At 39.7% G+C, this 22,305-nt stretch overlaps 2 protein-coding genes across 2 annotated transcripts in view; one reads left to right on the top strand and one right to left on the bottom strand.

The window, feature by feature from the left end:
• Nucleotides 1-22,305, bottom strand: part of YWHAQ (tyrosine 3-monooxygenase/tryptophan 5-monooxygenase activation protein theta) — a 49,054-nt gene that overhangs the window by 7,941 nt on the left and 18,808 nt on the right. The window lies entirely within an intron of this gene.
• On the top strand, nucleotides 14,592-15,461 carry LOC103788095 (cyclin-I-like). The gene is made up of 2 exons (XM_078349981.1): nucleotides 14,592-15,090; nucleotides 15,161-15,461. The coding sequence occupies exons 1-2, from the start codon at nucleotides 14,617-14,619 to the stop codon at nucleotides 15,329-15,331; spliced, it is 645 nt and encodes a 214-aa protein (XP_078206107.1). The 5' UTR covers nucleotides 14,592-14,616; the 3' UTR covers nucleotides 15,332-15,461.

Raw genomic sequence — 22,305 nt, 5'->3', positions numbered from 1 at the left:
TAATACTATACCATATCAGCCTGGACTTGAAGCATGTTCTTAGGGCAGGGGTTAGGTTGTCGCCCTGGGAGGCTTTAAATGATGATGTAGCCTATAATTTCTAATGGTAATACTAGATTACACCACACATTGTAATTTGAAAGACACTGTCTGTTCTCTCATCTATTCATTCAACAAACATTTACTCACACCGCTAGGTGCCAAGTATTTGACTATAATAGATATAGAGAAGACTTAAAATCAGGTCTCTGCCCTCAAGAAGCTCAGAGTCTGTAAAGCATACCAACTACACACCAAGCATTAAGAGAGAAGGTGAATACAGTGCTATGGAAGCACAGCGAGGGAGTACATGGCTCTGCTGGAGATGGCCTCCAGTTAGACAGGCTTCCCAGGGAAAGAGTATTTGAAGTGTCAAGAAGGAAAAGTAGAAAAGCAACAAGCAGAAAACAAGGATGTGCACTCATTTTAGGGAAGGGAAAGACAATGTTTAAGACATCAAGTACGTGGGAGAACAGTGCTACTCAGTGCCCACTGCAGGCAAGTGTCCATCTAAAGCAAGGCAAATACAGGAATTGAGAGTAAGAGGTTTAAAAACTTGCACAGCAAATAAAATAATTTTAGGTCTACTAAATGTAATTTTAAAACAAACTTAGAATTCTGGAGTATGTCTTTTATTGTTAATTTCATACAAAGAAATTCTCACTTCTAGACGTACAGGGTATGCCTTGGAGTATAAAAAGTCACAAAAAACAAATATAATAGAAATCTTAGATTCAATTTTTCTTGATGCTAGGTCATTCATTTAGAAACCTTTTTATATTAAATATTACAAAGCAGAATGAAATTCTCATATAAATGTTAAGATACTAATACCTACTTCATCATTGGTTTGTTTTGAGAATAAAACCAGTAACAGATGTCAAAGTCTGGAATAGTGTGACATATTAAGTGCTCAGTAAATGTTAGCTAGTATCAACCTAGGTACACAGTTTGAAAAGTACTGCTCCAGGAAAAGTGAAACTAGTGAACATTTTAAAGCAAGGAAGAGAAAGAATCCTTTTTACATTTTGGAAAAATAACCACAAATACAATCAATTAATATTATATAAAAATACCATCTATGATACCAACAAGACTGATTCAAATTCACATAAATGCTAAAGAAAAATAAGGCTGTTTATAGATTTAAAATACAAATGTTTAGAAAACACAGTTCTAACCAATAACTCTCTTGTTGTTTATCTGTTTAGAAGTGGTTTAACAAAATGCAATCACTGCATCCACATATTTCTTTTCTTTTTTTCTTTTTTGAGATAAAGTCTTACTCTGTTGCCCAGGCTAGAGTGCAGTGGTGTGTTCTTGGTTCACTGCAACCTCCACCTCCAGGGCTCAAGCAATTCTCCTGCCTCAGCCTCCTGAACAGCTAGGACTACAGGTGCACACTGCCACACCCAGCTAATTTTTGTAGTTTTAGTAGAGACGGGGTTTCACTATGTTGACCAGGCTGGTCTCATCTCCTGACCTCAGGTTACCTGCCCACCTCAGCCTCCCAAAGTGCTGGGAATACAGGCATGAGTCACTGCTTCTGGCCCATACGTTATTTTTAAAGAAAATAAACAGAGGCCAAGTGTGATGGTTCATGTCTATAATCCCAGCACTCTGGGAAGTGAGGTGGAGGCAAGAGGATTGCTTGAGAGCCCAGAATTTTGAGACTAGCCTGGGCAACATAATGGGACCCGGTCTCTACAAAGAATTTAAAAAAATTAGCCGGGTGTGGTGGCACACACTTGCAATCCCAGTAACTTGAGAGGCTAAGGCAGAAGGATGGCTTAAGCCCAGGGGGTAGAGGGTTCAGTAAGCCATGATCGTGCTACTGCATTCCAGTCTGGGAGAGATAGCGAAAGAAATCCTGTCTCTAAAAAGAAAAAAACAAAAACAAACAAACAAACAAAAAACAGGAAAATAATTAAAATCCTTTAATTTAAAAAAGATTTTAAATTAATTATTTTAATGTATTTAAAGGCCTGAGGCCAGAGGAAGTTACACACACACACACACACACACACACACACACTCTTAGTATAAAATTAAGTGTTGAAGTCCTAGAAGTTTATACATTATAAAAGTAATGAGTATCAAAATTGTGGCTCAAGTTGGAAAGTTGCTGAGACAGGAGTGTGGCAACAGAGGTCATTAAGGGCATACCCAAACTAAAGGCAACTGTGACAAGTGTATGACAAGTGATGTCAAGATGTGACAAGTGATGCTCCAGCATCACTACACTCTTAACTAAAAAAAAAAAAAAAAAAGACAAATCAGATGTTAAGTATTGTGCTCAACATCACCAATATAATTTTAATAGTTATTTAATAAACTGAGGCCGGGCGCAGTAGCTCATGCCTGTAATCTCAGCACTTTGGGAGGCTAAGGGGGATGGATCACGAGGTCAGAGTTCAAGACTAGCCTGGCCTAGATGGTAAAACCCCATCTCTACTAAAAATACAAAAAAAATTAGCTGGGCGTGGTGGCGGGCACCTGTAATCCCCAGGTACTTGGGAGGCTGAGGCAGGGAACTGCTTGAACCCAGGAGGCCAGAGGTTGCAGTGAGCAGAGATCCCATCACTGCACTCCAGTCTGGGTGACAGAACAAGATTCTGTCTCAAGGAAAAAAAAAATTGCGACACTCAAATCTTAAAAATATATTACTTTAATATTTTTCTCTATTACCATTTTTACATATTATGGATGACTTTCAATTTAAAAACTATTTTTATGAACTGAATTAGGGTGGTGGTAGAGGGAGGGAACAGGAGGCAATGGCGAGAAAGTCACAAAAAAGTTCTACATCTCAAACTGACTGAGTCACTGCTATCTTTAAATGAACGGATTCTGAGAAGTACTATCAAAGAAGGCAAACACAGTACTCATACTGAGAGAAATACCACCTCTGCCTGTACCCACACCAAGGAACTCTAATGTAAAATAAGATGCCTCTCACTTTTCTTGTTCCTCCAAGTGAATCAGTCAGTTACAATGAAATTCCAGAGGATCTCCGAAAAGGTGCCAGCTCTGGTAAGCTACTCATCTAGTGCTCTGTTAAATGTGGTAGATATGTAAGAGCAGGGGCTGAGAGAAGTCGGACTAGAACATGGGCTTAGGGTGAGGAGTAGGGAACAGAGAAATTTCCATTCTAGCACTAGTCTCTCATGCTAGATGTGTGGGTGTTCACAAGGACTTATGGACCAAGGGCCTTCCAAAGATTCAGAAAGCTGCCAAACAGCTACTGCATTCATTACAAACACAGCCACTTAGGAGCTAACCAAAACCTTTCCTTTCTAAAATGATTGACTTTGACTACTAGTTTGCATACAGCCATTATGTAGGATTTATAGTGGTGGGCTTTTATAAAGGGACTTGGGCATTACTTCCACCCTGGAGTTTCAGCCAGGTATCATGGTTGTTCATCAGATGCCACTAGCTCTCTGTGAAGGAAACAACAGGTACAGAGTAATTCTGTCTTTCCATATACTATCAGTAGTAAAGATGTATACTTTAGCCCAGCTAGAAGACATAATGGATTCCGCTTCATGTCTTACCCAAATAATCAAGGCTCTATTTGTATTATCAATACCAAATATTATTAATATCAGATAGAATATAGGCCATAAATGTGTAAGATTTTTAAAATTACTGTGAAAACACAGATTAGAGACCAAAACCCCCAAACTGACACAGCTCCCTGAAAGTCTTTCCAAATAAGGGTACTGGTATCTGGTAAGAAGTCAGGAGGGAGAGCCAAGAGCGGTGGCTCGAGTCTGTAATCCCCAGCACTTTGGGAGGCCCAGGTGGGTGGATCACTTGAGGTCAGAAGTTCGAGACCACCCTGAACAACAAGGTGAAACACAATTTCTACTAAAAACACAAAACTAGCGGGGCGTGGTGGCGCACGCTGATAATCTCAGCTACTTGGGAGGCTGACGCAGAAGAATTGCTTGAACCTGGGAGGCAGAGGTTGCAATGAGCCCAGATCACGCCACTGCACTCCTGGACAACAAGTGCAAAACTCCGTTCCCCCCCGCCCCCCACAAAAAAAGTCATCAGGAGGGAGTATAGTTAAAAGTTCCCCCACTAATTTCTTCTGTACATTACTCTTATCAATTAAGCAGGGAGCTCCCCCTTGTAAACTCTTCCACAAATTTTATTATCTTAGGAGTTTTGATGGGTTAAGATTGGGGGTCCTTCTGGTGCTGACAGTGTTACTTGACTGAGGGGGAAAACATGGATGGTAATGTGTTCTGAGAATTTGAAAACTCAAGAGGTCAGTGTACTACCCACAATAACAAGATGAACTAGTAATTTAAAACACTCTAGACCAAAGAAACAAGGAAAGAATGTAAGTTATTATCGAGGTTGCTTTAGGAGATGCTAAAGAAATTCAGAATACATTTAACTTTAGAAAATAGGATGAAAACAATAATAAAATAGACTAACACAAAAGCTGTAAAAAATATAAGAAATTAAACTGTCAAGATATATTAATGCAAATTTAGAATAGTAACAATTCCTTTCCCCCACCCCCCGTATCTTAGAAAAAAAGGCTTCCGGAAGAACAAAACCCCATATGATTTTTAAGAGTTAACTATTGTATTAAACAATCCTACTATCACTTCAACCACTTTTCCAAAATAACTTATTTGGTTTCAGTGGTAAAATTCTGTAACACTCAACAAATCAATCTTTTAATTCTAAATTCATTTATAAGTGATTTCCATTTTACAGACTAAATAAGCTACTCTTGTCTCTCGTTAAGATTATGCTAATCTATATAAATGGTTTGTTTAAGAAACAGTAGGTAACTGTTATGAAGGGCCTTAAAATACAAGCAAAATAATAGGAAACAAAGAAGTTTCAATTTCAATTCAATAGTTTACTGAGATTCATTAAAAAGCACTGTTAACATGTTTACTCTAACTTTAGGATACATGTATCAGTCATTATTTCTATATTATCAGTTTATCAGCATATGAATATACTCTAAAAGCATTTCTAAGAAAGGTAAGACCAAATCTGAAGCTTTCTTTGAGTTTTGCTGTGTCAACCCAGGCTGAAGTGCAGTGGTGAAATCTCAGCTCATATGTAACCTTTGACTCCCAGGTTCAAGCTATTCTTGGGCCCCTCGGCCTCCCCAAATTCTGGGATTACAGGCACCTGCCACCACACTCAGCTAATTTTTAGTAGAGACACGATTTCACCATGTTGGCCAGGCTGGTCTTGAACTCCTGACCTCAAGGGATCCACCCTCTTCTGTTTCCCAAAGTGCTAGGATTACTGGCCTGAGCCACAGTGCCCAGCCTAAGTTAGATTTTTTTTTTCTTTTTTGAGACAAAGTCTTGCTCTGTCACCCAGGCTCGAGTGTAGTGGTGTAATCTCAGCTCACTGAAACCTCCGCCTCTTAGGTTCAAGTAATTCTCCTGCCTCAGCCTCCCTAGTAGCTGGGAATACAGGTGCCCGCCACCATGCCCAGCTAATTTTTGTATTTTTAGTAGAGACCGGGTTACACCATATTGGCCAGGCTGGTCTCAAACTCCTGACCTCGTGATCTACCCGCCTTGGCTTCCCAAAGTGTTGGGATTACAGGCGTAAGCCACCGCGCCTGGCCAAGAGATCTAAAACAAAACAGGGACAGAGTAACTCTGTGTTATGTATCAGAATATATGAGTTTTTAGAAGTTACATTATCATTTGTGGAACTAACTTTTATACTATTGTTAGCTCTATTATCTTGTAGGAAATCACACTTTCTCAGTGTCTTTATCTGTAATTATGTAATGAAACTATTATGATCTAAAGGTCTCTGGTCTCAGAAACTACCATTGTATGACTAAACCTGCTAGAATTAAATGTCATAAAGGATTTGTTGCCTTAACAAAGGAGGCAGCGAATCACCTAAGACTTCATTCAAGTTGATAATCAATTCATCTATGAAATTAATATTTTTTTTATTTTTACTTTTTTGAGATGGAGTTTCCCTCTTGTTGCTCAGGCTGGAGGGCAATGGCATGATCTCGGCTAACCTCCACCTCTGCAACCTTTGCCTCCTGGGTTCAAGCAATTCTGCCTCAGCCTTCCAAGTAGCTGGGATTCAGCATGTGCCACCATGTCTGGCTAATTTTGCATTTTTAGTAGAGACAGTGTATCTCCACGTTGGTCAGGCTGGTCTCAAACTCCTGACCTCAGGTCATCCACTGGCCTCGGCCTCCCAAAGAGCTGGGATTACAGGTGTCACCCACTGCATCCAGCCAAAAATATTTTCTATCATTAATAAAATGAATGCATTAAACAGCCAAGTGTCCTTGTATGATTTTTAAATGTTACTAATTAAGAACTGTTAAGACTTAGAGTCCAAGAATGATGAATCAATCCCATTCTGGTGCCCATTTTAAGTTCATTTTTAAAAAAATGAACTATGGAATGAAGTAATAATTTTCAGAGATAGAAGCAAACCTTATAACCAATGTGACTAATCCTATAGGCTGTGGGATTTAGCAGACACCACACAGAAGACATCAGTCAAACTCAAGTTGCAAAGCCTAATCAGATCCTTACGTCCTTGCATCCCCAAGGTTAAAACTTTTCATTTAATCCTACACCAAATTCCAAACCTCTACAAAGAAATTTTAACTATCTACCAGCATGTTGCTCACTTCATGTCTCTGTGGCACATTTTGGTAATTCTCCCAATATTTCCAACTTTTTAATGATTATTTTATCTGCTACGGCGATCTGTGATCAATGGTCGTTAATGTTACTACTGAATTGTTTTGGGGTGCCACAATGCATGCCCACATAAGATAGTAAACATAATTGATACATGTTGTGTCTGCTCTGACTGCTCCAAAAATGGGGTGCTCCCAATCTCTTCCCTCTCCCCTGGCTTACCTATTCCCTGAGACACAAAAATATTAAAATTAGACCAATTAATAACCCTACAATGGCCTTTATGTATTCAAGTGAAAGGATGAGTTACATGTCTCTCACTTTCAAAAGCTAGAAATCATTAAGCTTAGTAGGGAGGGCATGTCAAAAGCCAAGAAAAGCTAAAGCTGGGCCTCTTGTACCAAAGAGCAATGTTGTAAATGCAAAGAAAGAGTTCTTGAAGGAAATTTAAAGTGCTAACCCAGTAAACACACCAAATGATAAGAAAGTAAAACAGACTTATTGATAATATGAAGAAAACTGTAAGTGATCTGGCTAGAAGCTAAGGCCAGCTACAATATTCCCTTAAATAAAAGCCTAATCCAGAGCAAGGTCTTAACTCTCTTTAATTCAATGAAGGCTGAGAGAAGTGAGGAAGCTGCATAAGAAAAACCTGAAGCAAGCAGAGGTTGGTTTATGAGGTTGACTGAAAGAAGCCAACTCCAGAACATAAAAGTACAAGGTGAAGCTGAAAGTGCTAATGTGGAGTTGTAGTAAGTTATTCAGAAGATCTAGCTAACATGACTGATCAATGAAGGTGGCTACATGAAATAGCTACCACATTTTCAATGTAGAGGAAATAGCCTTATACCAGAAGATGCCATCGAGGACTTTCATAGTAGGTCAGTATCTGGCTTTGAAGCTTTAAAGGAAAGGCTGATTCTCTAGGGCTAATGCAGCTGGTGAATTTAAGATAAAGCCAATGCTCATTTAGCATTCCCAAAATACGCTATATCTACTCTGCCTGCACTCTACAAATGGAACAACCAACCACGGCCTCTGTTTACAGCATGGTTCACTGAATTTTTTTTTTTTTTTTTTTTTTTTTTTTTTTTGAGACAGAGTTTTGCTTATTACCCAGGCTGGAGTGCAATGGCGCAATCTCGGCTCACTGCAACCTCCGCCTCCTGGGTTCAGGCAATTCTCCTGTCTCAGCCTCCTGTAGCTGGGATTACAGGCATGCACCACCATGCGCAGCTAATTTTTTGTTAAAAATACAAAATAAAAATACTAAAAATGTAGAGACAGGGTTTCACCATGTTGACCAGGATGGTCTCAATCTCTTGACCTCGTGATCCACCCGCCTCGCCCTCCCAAAGTGCTGGGATTACAGGCTTGAGCCACCACGCCTGGCCGGTTTGCTGAATATTTTAAGCCCATTGTTGAGACCTACTGCTCAGAAAAAAGAGATTCCTTTCAAATTATAGCTGCTCACTGACAATGCAGCACTTGTTCACCGAAGAGCTCTGAGGGAGATGTACAAGATTAATGCTGTTTTCATGCCTGCTAACATAAAACAACTTCCATTCTGCAGCCCCTAGATCAGGGAGTAGATTCAACTTTCAAGTGGAATTATTTAAGAAACACATTTCATAAGGCCATAACTGTCACAGTGATTCTTCTGATGGAGCTGGGCAAAATAAATGGAAAACCACCTAGAAAGGATTCACCATTCTAGATGCCATTAAGAACATTTGTGTGGAGGAAGTAAAAATATCAACATTAACAAGAGTTTGGAAGAAGCTGGTTTCTACTCTCAAGAATGACTTTGAGGACTTTGGGTAAGATTTCAGTGGAGGAAGTACCTGCAGATGTGGGGGGAAAAGCAAAAGAAGTACTAGAATTAGAAATGGAGCCTGAAGATGTGACCAAATTGCTGCAAACTCATGGTAAAACTTGAACAGATGAGAACTTGCTTCTCATGGATGAGCAAAGAAAGTGATTTCCTTGAGACGGATCTCTTCTGGTGAAGATCCCATGAACATTGCTGAAATGACAATAAAGGATTTAAAACATTGCCTAAACTTAGTTGATAAAGCAGTGTCAGGGTTTGAGAGAAGTGTGTGTGATTTTCTTTTTTTTTTTTTTTAGGATGAAAGAAAAAGAAAAAGAGGGAAAAAGAGGGAAAAAAAGAGAGAAAAAGAGGGAAAAAGAAATAGTATTTCATTCCTAAAATGGGTATCAATAATGGCCAATCAATATTTTGTGTGTTTAAAGTGGATAATGTATATTTTGTGTGTTTAAAATGGAGAGCTCTATTGAGTTTATTTGTTCTGGTTCTGAGTTCAAGTCCTAGATATCGTTATCAATTTTCTGTCTCGTTGAATCTAAATCTCATTATGGGTCTTATGTATCTGGGTGTTAAGATCTCTTATTATTACATTAATCCTTTTACCCTTGTATCCTTGTAGCTTTGAAATCTATTTTATTAATTGTGAGAATTGCAACTCCTGCTTTTTATTTATTTATTTTTGCTCTCCTTTTGGTTGGTAAGTTTTTTTCCAACCCTTTATTTTGAATCTTTGTATATCTTTAGATATACCATTATATTTTGTCTATATCTTCTGATTGGGGGAATTAGTCGATTTAAATTTAGGGTTACTGCCATTTGATATTAACTGGCTATTTTATCCTTTCGTTGATGTAAATTCTTCTTTATGTTAATGCTCTTTACTTTTTGGTGTATTTTTAGAAAGGCTCATACTGGTTGTTCCTTTCTATGTATAATACTTCTTTTAGAAGTTCTTGTAAAGCAGGCCTGGTGGTAGTAAAATCTCTAAGTACTTGCTTGTTCCTAAAAGATTTTATTTTTCCTTCAATTGTAAAGCTTAAATTGGCAGGATATGAAATTCTGGGCTGAAAGTTCTGTTCTTTAAGTATATTGAATATTAGCCCCCACTCTCTTCTAGCTTGTAGGGTTTCTGCTGAGAGATCTGCTGTAAGCCTAATAGGCTTCCCTTTATGGGTAACCTGATCTTTCCCTCTGGCTGCCCTTAATATTTTCTCCTTCGTTTCGATCCTGGTGAATCTAACAATTTTGTGCCTTGGGGTTGGTCTTCTTGAGGAATATCTTTGTGGTGTTGTTCTCCGTATTGCCTGGGGTTGAATAGTGTCCTGCTTTGCTCAGTTGGGAAATGTTTCCTGGATAATGTCCTGAAAAGTATTTTCCAGCTTGAATTCATTCTCTCCGTCACATTCAGGTACACCGATCAAACATATATTAGGTCTTTTCACATAGTCCCATATTGCTTGGAGACTTTGCTCATTCCTTTTTATCCTTTTTTCTCTATTCTTGTCTTGTCGTTTTATTTCATTAAGTTGGTCTTCGACCTCTGATATCCTTTCTTCTGCTTGATCCATTCGGCTATTTAAGCTTGTACATATTTCACTAAGTTCTCGTGTTGTATTTTTCAACTCCGTAAGTTCATTTGTATTCCTCTCTATATTGTCTATTCTTTTCATCATTTCATCGAACCTTTTTTCAAAGTTCTTAGTTTCTTTACGTTGGGTTAGAACAAGTTCCTTTAACTCCCAGAAGTTTCTTATCATCCACCTTTTAAAGCCTACTTCAGATAATGGAACACAGTCCTTTTCCATCTGGGCTTGTTCCGTTGCTGATGAGTCCTTTTCCATCAGGGCTTGTTCCGTTGCTGATGGGTTCTGATTTTGGGTATACTCGGCCTTCTTAGGCTGTTTTTTTCCCTTCATTGTAGATGAACCGCCTTTCTAGTTAGGTTTCTGAGTCGACGTCCGATTTATTGATTTCCAGTGCTGGGATCCGAGCAACCCACTGTGGCGGCCTAAATAGCAGCGATAAGACTGATGGTGCTCTTCTGCCCGGGAATCTCTGGTCTGGCTTCCCTCTTGAGTCTGCAACAAGCGGCTCTGACTTCCCGGAGCTCCAAACTCCGGTCAGTAGGGGAAGCAGTCCCGTTTGCTCTGCATGAAGAGCTGCTGTGCCGAAGCGCCAGCAAAACTGCTGCGGCCACAAGAGTCGCACTGGCAACCCGTGGGGCTCCTCCACTGGGAATCAGCTGATCCGTGAGTGACGAAAATTCGTCTAAAAGTGTGGCGTCGTCTCGTTCTCTGAGCTTTCACTGGGAGCTACAATCCCGAGCTGTTAGTGATCGGTCTCGTGTCTGTGATTTTGAAAGAAATTCTACTCTGGTTAAGATGTCATGAAATAGTATCACATGCTAAAGAAAAATCTTTTGTGGGCTGGGCACGGTGGGTAACACCTGTAATATCAACACTCTGGGAGGCTGAGGCAGGCAGATCACCTGAGGTTGAAAGTTTGAGACCAGCCTGACCAACATGGAGAAACCCCATCTCTATTAAAAATACAAAATTAGCTGGGTGTGGTAGCACATGCCTGTTATCCCAGCTACTCAGAAGGCTGAGGCAGGAGAATTGGTTGAACCCAGGAGGCGGTGATTGCAGTGAGCTGGGAGATCACACCATTGCACTCCAGCCTAGGAAACAGCCTGGCAAAACTTGGAAAACCTTTTGTGAAAGGAAATAATAACTGATGTGGCAAATTTCACTGCTGCCTTATTTTAAGCAATTGCCATGGTAACCCCTGACCAGTAAGCAACCATCAACGTCAAGGCAAAACCTTCCACCAGCAAAAAGATCAGGAAAGGCTTAGATGATTGTTAGCATTTCTTGGCAATTAAGTATTTTCTATTTAAGGTATGTACATTGGTTTTTAGACAAAATGCTACTGTGCACTTAATAGACTACAGTATAGTGTAAGCATGGCTTTTATACACGCTAGGAAACCAAAAATTTGTGTGACTTGCTTTATTGAGATTCACTTTATTGGATTTCGGTGGTCTAGAACCAAATTTGCAATTATTAATGCCATTTCTTTTCATTCTTAGAAATATCTCACTTTGGAAGATACTGTATGATCATCCTGTAGATAAGATGATCATATATAATATGATATTACTATAATTCAGGCTGGGTGTGGTGGCTCACGCCCGTAATCTCAGCACTTTGGGAGGCCATGGCAGGTGGATCACCTAAGGTCAGGAGTTTGAGACCAGACTGGCCACCTGGTGAAACCCCAGCTCCACTAATAATACAAAAATTAGCTGGGTGTGGTGGCACACACCTGTATACCTAGCTATTCGGCAGGCTGAGGCAAGAGAATTGCTTGAACTTGGGAGGCAGAGGTTGCACCACTGCACTCCAGCCTGGACAAGAATGAAACTCCATCTAAAAAAAAAAATTATAATTCAAAATTATTACTTCAATACTTAAAAGGTAAAAAATAAATCTTCCTGGTGTACCATTTAATGTTCATGTAAAAGGTAATAAAACTTGTTTTAGGCATGTACTGACAATCACATGTGATGCCATCCCTAACAGTTCTTAAGATTTTTTAAATTTTTTATTTTTTGAAACAGAGTCTTGTTTTGTTGTCCAGGCTGGAGTGCAGTGGTATAATCCCAGCTCACTGCAACCTTTGTCTCCTGGGTTCAAGTGATTCTCCTGCCACAGCCTACCATGTTTTGAGATTCCAGGCACCCACAACCACGCTTGGCTAATTATTTTTTTGTATTTTTAGCATATGGGGTTTTACCATGTTGGCCAGGGTGGTCTTCAACTCCTAACTTCAGGTGATCTGCCAGCCTCAGCCTCCCAAAGTGCTGGAATTACAGGTGTGAGCCATAACGCCTGGCTGGATCTTAAAATTTTAAAAACAAAAAGTTGCCTATATATCAAATGAACAGATACTAATTCAAACAACTAACCCTAAATATTAACTTCATTAATACCAAAAAAAAAAGCAACTTTAGTAATGATACTTTAGAGCTTTTACTTTCTAAATATCCTGTCCCTCTTCCTCTATTAAATCATTCTTTAAGATAATAACTCCTGGCCAGGTGTAGTGGCTCATGCCTATAATCCCAGCACTTTGGGAGGCTGAGGAGTGAGGATCACTTGTAGCCAGGAGTTCCAGATTAGCTTGGGCAGTTAAGCAAGATCTTGCCTCTACAAAAAATTTAAAAATTAGGTGGTGCCTCATGCCTATAAGTCCCAGCTATTCAGGAGGAGTGTTTGCACCTAGAAGTTGAAGGCTGCAGTGACCTATGATCACACTACTGCACTCCAGCCTGGGTGACAGAGTAAGAACCTGTCTCAATAAATAAATAAATAAATAAAAATAAGTCATTTTATAATATCTTATGCCTCCTTGCCTAGTTTAAAATAAAATTAGTAGGTAATAATACAACTATGCACATTTTTTTTAGAGCTACTCCTGAGTAGCTAGGACTACAGCTGAGTCCCACCATACCCAGCTGTCTCACCCACGCCCGAGTGGAGTGCAGTGCAGTGATCACAGCTTACTGCATCCTCGAACTCCTGGACTCAAGGGATCCTGCTACCTTAGCCCTACTATGCCCAGCTGATTGTTCTCATATTTTGGAGAGGCAGGGTCTCAAGATCTTGCCCAAGCTGGTAACTCCTGGGCTCAAGTAATCCTCTTGCCTCAGCCTCCCAAAGTGCTGAGATAACAAGTGTGAACCACTATGTCTAATTTAAAAAAAAAAAAATTTTTTTTTTTTTAAAGGGACAGGGTCTTGCTATGTTGCCCAGGCTGGTCTTGAACTTCTGGCCTCAAGTGATCCTCCTGCTTTGGCCTCCCCAAGTGCTGAAATGGGTCCACTTTTCTACAGATTTTTTTCAAACAGTCAGCCCTCTATATCAGCAGGTTCTGCAACCAAAACCAAACATGGATCACAAACACAATATTAAGGAGACACAAAACTTATATATATAGAGGTCCAACTTTTTGTACCCATAGGTTCCAGAAGGCTGAATGAGGAACTTGCATATGAGTGAATTTTGATATACAAGGAGGTGCTGGAACCAATTCCCTCAGATACAGAGGGAGGGCAATAATAAAACTATTCTCCAGTTTTAAGAATCTGCATTAATTCCGAAGCACTAAGTCAAAAGGGCAACCTGTCAAGCAGATGAACTCAATACAAATGTTTCCTCAGTCTTTTTCATTCACAAAATATAGCAGTGTCTATCACATAGTAGCCATGGCCTGGCAACATGCTGAAATGGATGCAACAGAACTGTAATTTCACATACGATACTACTTTGAAATGGTACTTTACTTGAATTATTTTAATTCTTTATTTTGGGCCGGGCACGGTGGCTCAAAACTGTAATCCCAGCACTTTGGGAGGCTGAGGCGGGTGGATCACGAGGTCAAGAGATCGAGACCATCCTAGTCAACATGGTGAAACCCCGTCTCTACTAAAAATACGAAAAAAATTAGCTGGGCATGGTGGCGCGTGCCTGTAATCCCAGCTACTCAGGAGGCTGAGGCAGGAGAATTGCCTGAACCCAGGAGGCGGAGGTTGCGGTGAGCCAAGATCACGCCATTGCACTCCAGCCTGGGTAACAAGAGAGAAACTCCGTCTCAAAAAAAAGAATTTTTTATGTTGATCAAAGTCATAATGTGTAACAGTTAACTGCCACTCAAAAATTCCTAAGAAAAAATGATAGTTTCCCTATTCTGTTCCCTTTTTCTTTTTTCAAGACAGGGTCTCACTCTGTTGCTCATGCTGGAATACAGTGGCATCATCTCAGCTCACCACAGCATCAACTTCCTAGGCTCAAGTAATCCTCCCACCTCAGCCTCCCAAGTAACTGGGACCATAGGTGTATACCACCATGTCTGGCTAAGTTTTTACATTTTTTTTCTAGAGATGGGGTTTTGCCTTTTTACCCAGGCTGGTAACTCCTGAGGTTCATGTGATCCTCCCGAGTCAGCCTCCCGAAGTGCTGGGATTACAGGCATAAAGCTGGGTAACAGGCAGATCCAAAGGATATCATGAAGTTTCCAGGGCCTTTGGAAAACCAGAGATTGTCTTTCCTGTTGGAAAAGGCAATCTCTAGGGAAGCACAGATGTGGAAGGTGAATGTGCAGAAAATACCTTCAAATCAGAATGTTTCTCCATCCCAGAGAGACGTAGTAATTCAATGGCTGGCCAAACTCAAATACCAATTCAACCTTTACCCAGAAACATTTGCTCTGGCTAGCAGTCTTTTGGACAGGTTTTTAGCTACTGTAAAGGCTCATCCAAAATACTTGAGTTGTATTGCCATCAGCTGTTTTTTCCTAGCTGCCAAGACTGTTGAGGAAGATGAGAGAATTCTAGTACTGAAAGTATTGGCAAGAGACAGTTTCTGTGGATGTTCCTCATCTGAAATTTTGAGAATGGAGAGAATTATTCTGGGTAAGTTGAATTGGGATCTTCACACAGCCACACCATTGGATTTTCTTCATATTTTCCATGCCATTGCAGTGTCAACTTTCAGTTTGCCTCAGTTACTTTTCAGTTTGCCCAAATTGAGCCCATCTCAACATCTGGCAGTCCTTACCAAGCAACTACTTCACTGTATGGCCTGCAACCAACTTCTGCAATTCAGAGGATCCATGCTTGCTCTGGCCATGGTTAGTCTGGAAATGGAGAAACTCATTCCTGATTGGCTTTCTCTTACAACTGAACTACTTCAGAAAGCACAGATGGATAGCTCCCAGTTGATCCATTGTCGGGAGCTTGTGGCACATCACCTTTCTACTCTGTAGTCTTCCCTGCCTCTAAATTCCGTTTATGTCTACCGTCCCCTCAAGCACACCCTGGTAACCTGTGTCAAAGAAGTGTTCAGATTACATCCCTCCTCTGTCTCAGGCCCAGACTTCTCCAAGGACAACAGCAAGCCAGAAGTGCCAGTCAGAGGTACAGCAGCCTTTTACCATCATCTCCCAGCTGCCAATGGGTGCAAGCAGATCTCTACTAAATGCAAAGTAGAGGAAATGGAAGTGGATGGCTTTTACAATGGAATCAAACGGTTCTATAATGAAGATAATGTTTCAGAAAATGTGGGTTCTGTGTGTGGCACTGATATATCAAGACAGGAGGGACATGCTTCTCCTTGTCCACCTTTGCAGCCTGTTTCTGTCATGTGGTTTGAACAAGAGTTACCTTTGAGTGTAAACTAAGGTAGACTACTCTGGGAATGAGAACACGGAAAATGAGGAAAGGCTGTAGAAGGAAATATACCTTAACAGGCTGATTTGGAGTAAGCCAGAAAAAAAAACTCATTATTTGTGTGGCTAATTATAATTCAACATTATTTAAGCACATAAAGACCAAAAAAAAAAAAAAATTCCAAAAGATCCAAACATTTTTTTTAAACTTAAAGTCACTTTGTAGTATGACAGTTGCACTTTTTTTTCTGCCATAATGTAACGTAGCTTGCCCCGTCAAAAATTCAGTTAAAATTCATAGCCAGCAGACCTGTTCCCCTTCAGCATCCTGATTTAATTTTCCCATTGCTTTTACTTGCTTCTCCGTAAGTTAGTGAACTTTATGCATGCTGATCTGTATTCTGATTTTCACTGAATAGGAAACCCCAAAATTATTTTTTAGCAATTGAATGAACAAATTATTTTGGTGTGACAGCCATGATTCAAGTTCTAGTTAGTTTGAAAAGGGTACTTTGGAATTGTCCCATATTAATGAGAGAGCAACAGAAAAAGTTCCCATACTACCTTTTGTGTCTCATTTCAAATTTTAATTTAAAATTATGGTTTTCATTTTTATTTACCTTAAAGTGATGCTTAAAAGTTGCATGTAATTATGACACTTAGATTTGTTGAAAGCATTGTTGATATTTGTATAAAAGATTTGCGATAAAGTTAATATATCCTGGTGTTCACCAAAGAAACATGTATGTAACAACTGAAATTAGATTTTTGTAACTGATTAGTTTTCACTCATTTATCATCAGTAGGAGAGACTGTCTAGATGTTGGGGCAGCTCTATGATTTGAGTCTGTAATATGTCATAACTGAATTAAGTACCCTAGTATTATGTTAAGCTGTTAGAACTTACTCCCCCTACCTCCCCAGCCTACCTATATCTCTTAATGACTTCTGGATCCTGAGCTCCCTTTGCAGTCTGAAAAAGGTATTGCAGTCAGAAATGTGTACTGATGATAAAAGCCTCTGGTAGCAATAAAAAGTTGTCTTTAAAAAAAAAAAAGAAAAACAGTTTCTGCTCTGTTTCTAAGCTCCTTCAGGGAATACTTTTTTAAAATGCTGACAATATTAATATGTCTAATTCTCTCCCTCTCCCCAAGGCAACCATCATTACTAGTTTCTTGTACATTCTTTTTGTTGTTGTCTTGTTTTTGACACAGGGTCTCACTTATGGCCCATGCTAGAATGCAGTAGCATGATCTATGCTCACTACTGCTTCCTGGGTTCAGGCGATTCTCCCACCTCAGCCCCTCAAGCAGCTGGGACTACAGGTGTGTGCCACCACAACCAGCTTTTTGTTTTTTGTAGGGACGGGGTTTCGTTGACCAGACTGGTCTCCAACTCCTGACCCAAGTGATCTGCCCACCTTGGCTTCCCAAAGTGCTGGGAATACAGGTGTGAGCCACCACACCCGGCCTCTTGTATATTTTTATAAGGATTCGAAACATTTAAAATCCATTTGTGTTCCTCTCGCCCTCATGTTTGCACACTACACATTATTGTACACCTTAGCTTTTCCATTTGATAGTCCCTCTGAGATAATTACATGTCCATGTATTTAATAACTGCCTCATTCTATATTTAACACTGTATGTACAGTATTCTACTATGTGGGTACCCTAATTATCTATTTAGCTTCCTTTGAGGAACACTTAAGTTGCTTCCAATCTTCTTATTTCCAACTATGCACCAAATGTACACTTAATCCTCAAGACAAATTTTTTTTTTTTGAGACGGAGTTTCGCTCTTGTTACCCAGGCTGGAGTGCAATGGCGCGATCTCAGCTCACCGCAACCTCCGCCTCCTGGGTTCAGGCAATTCTCCTGCCTCAGCCTCCTGAGTAGCTGGGATTACAGGCACACGCCACCATGCCCAGCTAATTTTTTCTAATTTTTTAATAGAGACGGGGTTTCACCATGCTGACCAGGATGGTCTCGATCTCTTGACCTCGTGATCCACCCGCCTCGGCCTCCCAAAGTGCTGGGATTACAGGCGTGAGCCACCGTACCCGGCCGAAGACAAATTATTAAACTGTCCTCCCTAGAGGTAATTTCAATTTATACTCCCACTAGCAATGCATAAACATTCCCATTTCTCAACATCTTTCTAAACCCAGTGTGTATCAAACTTTAAAACCTCTTCCAATCTAATAGGTAAAAAATATCTTAATATAGTTTTATTAGCATTTTTCCTTAAAAATGAAGCTGAACATCTGTATATCCTTTTTATTAATAGTGAGTTTATATCCTTTGTCCTTTTCCTAATGAGTTTTTCCTTACTGTTTTCTATGGTCTTCGAGTATGAGTTTAGATCAAGAGTTTGTAAGAACTCTTTATATACTAATTAGTTCATTTTCTAGTTGTCTCTCAGATGAAACTATATGTAAACAGCCTGTCTAGCAAGAAAACTCCATTTAATATTTTTCTCTTAATTAAATCACATAAAATAGTACCAACACTTCTAACCAATATGAGAAACACAAGTGAATATGACTATCTGATTTTAGCACAAATAAAATACACAAACAAGAGTTTTTTTTTTTAAGATGGGAGTCTCACTCTGTCGACAGGCTGGAGTACACTGGCTTGCTCTCAGCTCATTGCAATCTCCGCCTCCCAGGTTCAAGCAATTCTCCTGCCTCAGCCTCCCGAGTAGCCGGGACTACAGGTGTGCGCCACTATGCCCAGTTAATAATTTTTGTATTTTTAGTAGAGACGGGGTTTCACCATGTTGGCTAGGCTGGTCTTGAACTCCTGACCTCATGATCCAGCCACGTAGGCCTCCCAAAGAGCTGGGATTACAGGCATGAACCACCAAGCCCTGGCCTATCAACAGGAGACTTAATTGAAATGCAAATCTGAATTTGTATTTATTGTATACCTGACCATATGAAACGGTAACCCATTTTAAAAGTTACTAATTTTTTTTTTTTTTTGAGATAGAGTCTTGTTTTGTAGCCCAGGCTGGAGTGCAGTGGCGCCATCTCAGCTTACAGCAACTTCTACCTCCTGGGTTCAAGTGATTCTCTTGCCTCAGCCTCCCAACTAGCTGGGACTACAGGTTTGAACTCCTGACCTCCTGATCCGCCCACCTCTGCCTCCCAAAGTGCTGGGATTACAGATGTGAACCACTATGACCTGCCAAATGTTACTAATTTTAGAGCACTAAAGAGCAGTATATCAGATTAAAACACACTGCATTCACTCTCAGTATGGAGTACAGAAGAAATCTGTGACTCACAATCTTAAAATAGATTCCCAGAAACATGACTTTCTGCTTCTGGCAACATAGTGAGATGGAGCTTAAGCAGAATACCTCTTCTACTAAAAAGAATCTAAATGCTAAATAGAAATAGATAAAAATAGAAAAAACATACAGCATAGCTTCTAAGGAAGGAGGGCAGATACATCCAGGTGCTAGATAGGAAGAGGAAAGAAAGCTAGAGCAGAAAGTGAAAGTTTACAACACAACAGTGTGAAGGAGATTGAGGACCCTAGAAAAACTTGGTCATGGCTGAGAAGTAGCCAGAAATCTACTTTCTGGACTTTTTGTTGGGTGTGGAATTCAAGATAAAAAGTAGTAAGAAATCTATTTTCTGGGCTTTTTGGGGGCGTAGTCTCCCATGAAAAACAGAAACTCGAACCTACATTCTGTGCAGGTGCTAGTCAAATGTTTATTTCATACATGATGAAAACACAAGCTGAAAATGTTAAAAACGGGCTGGAGCACAGTGTGTCCAGCACAAATAATAAAACTACTGTGTAAAGAACAACACCATCACAATCTAAGGTACATACAAGTTCCATTAAAAAAGCAACATCCACGCTATTAAAAATAAAAGGCCAGCTGCGGTGGCTCACTTGAGGTCAAGAGCTTGAGACCAGCCTGGCCAACATGGCAAAACCCCGTCCCTACTAAAAATACAAAAATTAGCTGAGCATGTTGGTGGGAGCCTGTAATCCCAGCTACTCAGGAGGCTGAACCAAGAGGATCACTTGAACTCAGGAGGCAGAGGTTGAAGCAAACCGAGGTTGTAGTGAGCAGAGATTATGCCACTGCACTCCAGCCTGAGCGACAGAGCAAGACTCCAACTCAAACAAATAAAAATATTCAAGGGACAGATTCTCTATCATCAGGGGTCAGCATACACAGGATGATCAGTTCCCAAGAACCTAAAAATAATAATAATAATAATAAAGATGTTTTAAAAAGCCAGGAGAAATGAACAGTATACAATGAATTTTAAAAGGCAGCTTGGAGGTGGGAGAAGAGGAATGGCTTTTAGTATAAAGAAAAATGACAACAACTTTAAAATTGGAGACGAACAAAGAAAACTAGTAAAACAAAAGGCACATCTGAAGAAACTACTCAGAATACAGAATAAAGAATACGACGAAAAAAATGGAAAAGTTGTAAGATACAAATAGAAAGAGGTTTAAGGTAATACCACCCAACAGATATTCCAGGAGAGAACGAGGATGAGACGTTATTCCAGGATAATGGCCAAGGCCCCAGTAATGGGATAAATATCTTCAGATTGGAAAAGCACACTAAATCCCAAGCAAGATAAAATCAAAATAAATTCATACCTACATCATGATAAAAATTGCAGAATGCCTAAGACAAGAAAATTCTTAAAAACAAGCAGAGAAATGATACGTTACCTATAAAGGAAGCAACAACAATATGACTGACAGTTGATTTTTCATCAGAAAACCAACAAATATCTTCAAAGGGCTGAGAAAAACAATGTCAAGTAGGATTCTGTAACCAATTAAAGTGCCACAAAAAACAGGTGCAAAAAAATAAAGACATTTCCAGAAAGTCAGAAGTTCCCACTCATAGATCATTACTAAACAAAACTTTATTTAGAGTGGGAAGGAAGAAGTAATGGAATAAAAGAAGTCATTAATTAGAATATTAACAGTACCTAAAGTAAGAGTCACTGCGAAGGACTGAGTTGGCTATTAAAGCAAAGCAGCATGAAGAGGACAAGTGTTTCCTACATCTCTTTTAGAGGATTACCTAAATTTTGAGGACAATTACATGATTTTCCCCCCTTAATCTACCAAGTGCCTGCCTTTTACGATCATACTTTCTAAAACCTGACAAGTAAACTATTGATTATTTGCTCCAGGAGAAAATGTTTCACTAGAATAATCAAGGAACCTAAACATTTCAATAGCCCATTATCCATCTTAAGGTAAGTGACAAGAAAACATGGGTCCCTTTGAGATATTCACTGGCATGACTTTAACCAGTATCTACGTGCTAGTAACTCATAAATTTGCTCCTTATCCAGTTGTACCTCAGTTTCTTCAATTGTAAAATAGTTAATGACAGTCAACACAGAGTTGTTGTGAAAATTAAATGAGTTAACATAAACTCTGCTTGGTATATAACCCTCAATTGTGTCATACGCCATGACATAAACCTTTCTCTTATACACCAAGCCAAGTGCCTCTGACATGTATTGACATCGGATAGACCACTGGAACTTTAAACTTTACTCATTTTTTAAAAATTACATTAACCTTCCTGATACAATCAACCATTGATTCTCCTCCCCTACTCAATTTTGTGTCTTAGGAAAAGTATTCAATAGCCCTAGGCAGAAACCTAGGTGTCACCCAACTGGTTTCTTTGGCCTTATTCCCCTTGCCTCCTATATTTAGTCACCAGAGTCCCTGGAAGTAGCTTTCTCCAGGAAGTCAAAACTGATTTGGAAACTTTTCTCAGACAAATGTAAACATAGAATACTTTGAGAACATGTATCTCCCCTCTATTAACTATAACCACTGAGGGAAAAAAATATTTTCTTGTATGGGTTTGATATGTAAGGACACTGAAAGATCCAATATATACTCTGAAAAAGTGTGAACCACAATCAGTGCACTAACAAATCCACCCCCTACCGTGGAGATGATGGTCATTCAACATATGAGCAGCATTCATCTTCTTTTTGTCATACCGCACTTACTAAGCAATTTCCTGATTATGACTTCATTCTATATGAGTCTATCTGCCTCCTGAAAGAGAACATACTGGTTATGTCAATACAGTACTGTAATATTTGTGCTAGTTATGGTTCACTGTAAATGAATAAGCTAACCTTCCAGGTTTTATGCACCAGTCACATGAGCTTGATCACTGTAGATCTATCCTTGAAAGATGGCTCCACCCTGGTATAGTTCATAAAGCTAAAGGCTATACCATGAATTGCAGTAAACTCACAATACTACCCCTCCCACTCCATCTTTTGGGAAATACCACCCCCCCACACACACACTCCTAACTTCTCTGTAGTGTTACATGTCTGAGTATCTTTATACATTTTGAAATATGTATATCTACTAGATTCCATACCTGTTCCTATACTTTTTTTTCTTTTTGAGAATGGGTCTCCCAGAGGCTGGAATGCAGTGATGCGATGTCGGTTCACTGCAACCTCCGCCTCCCAGGTTCAAGTGATTC

This window comes from Callithrix jacchus, chromosome 14 (assembly GCF_049354715.1).
Source record: "Callithrix jacchus isolate 240 chromosome 14, calJac240_pri, whole genome shotgun sequence".
Taxonomy (NCBI): Eukaryota; Metazoa; Chordata; class Mammalia; order Primates; family Cebidae; genus Callithrix; species Callithrix jacchus.
Note: the sequence above shows the minus strand (reverse complement) of the source record. Positions and strands in the feature narration are given on the sequence as shown.

Coding starts and splice junctions, on each gene's coding strand:
- LOC103788095 (XM_078349981.1), top strand. CDS start 14,617: ATGAAGTTTCCAGGGCCTTTGGAAAACCAGAGATTGTCTTTCCTGTTG. Junction 15,091..15,160: donor ATATTTTCCATGCCATTGCA/GTGTCAACTTTC, acceptor AACATCTGGCAG/TCCTTACCAAGCAACTACTT.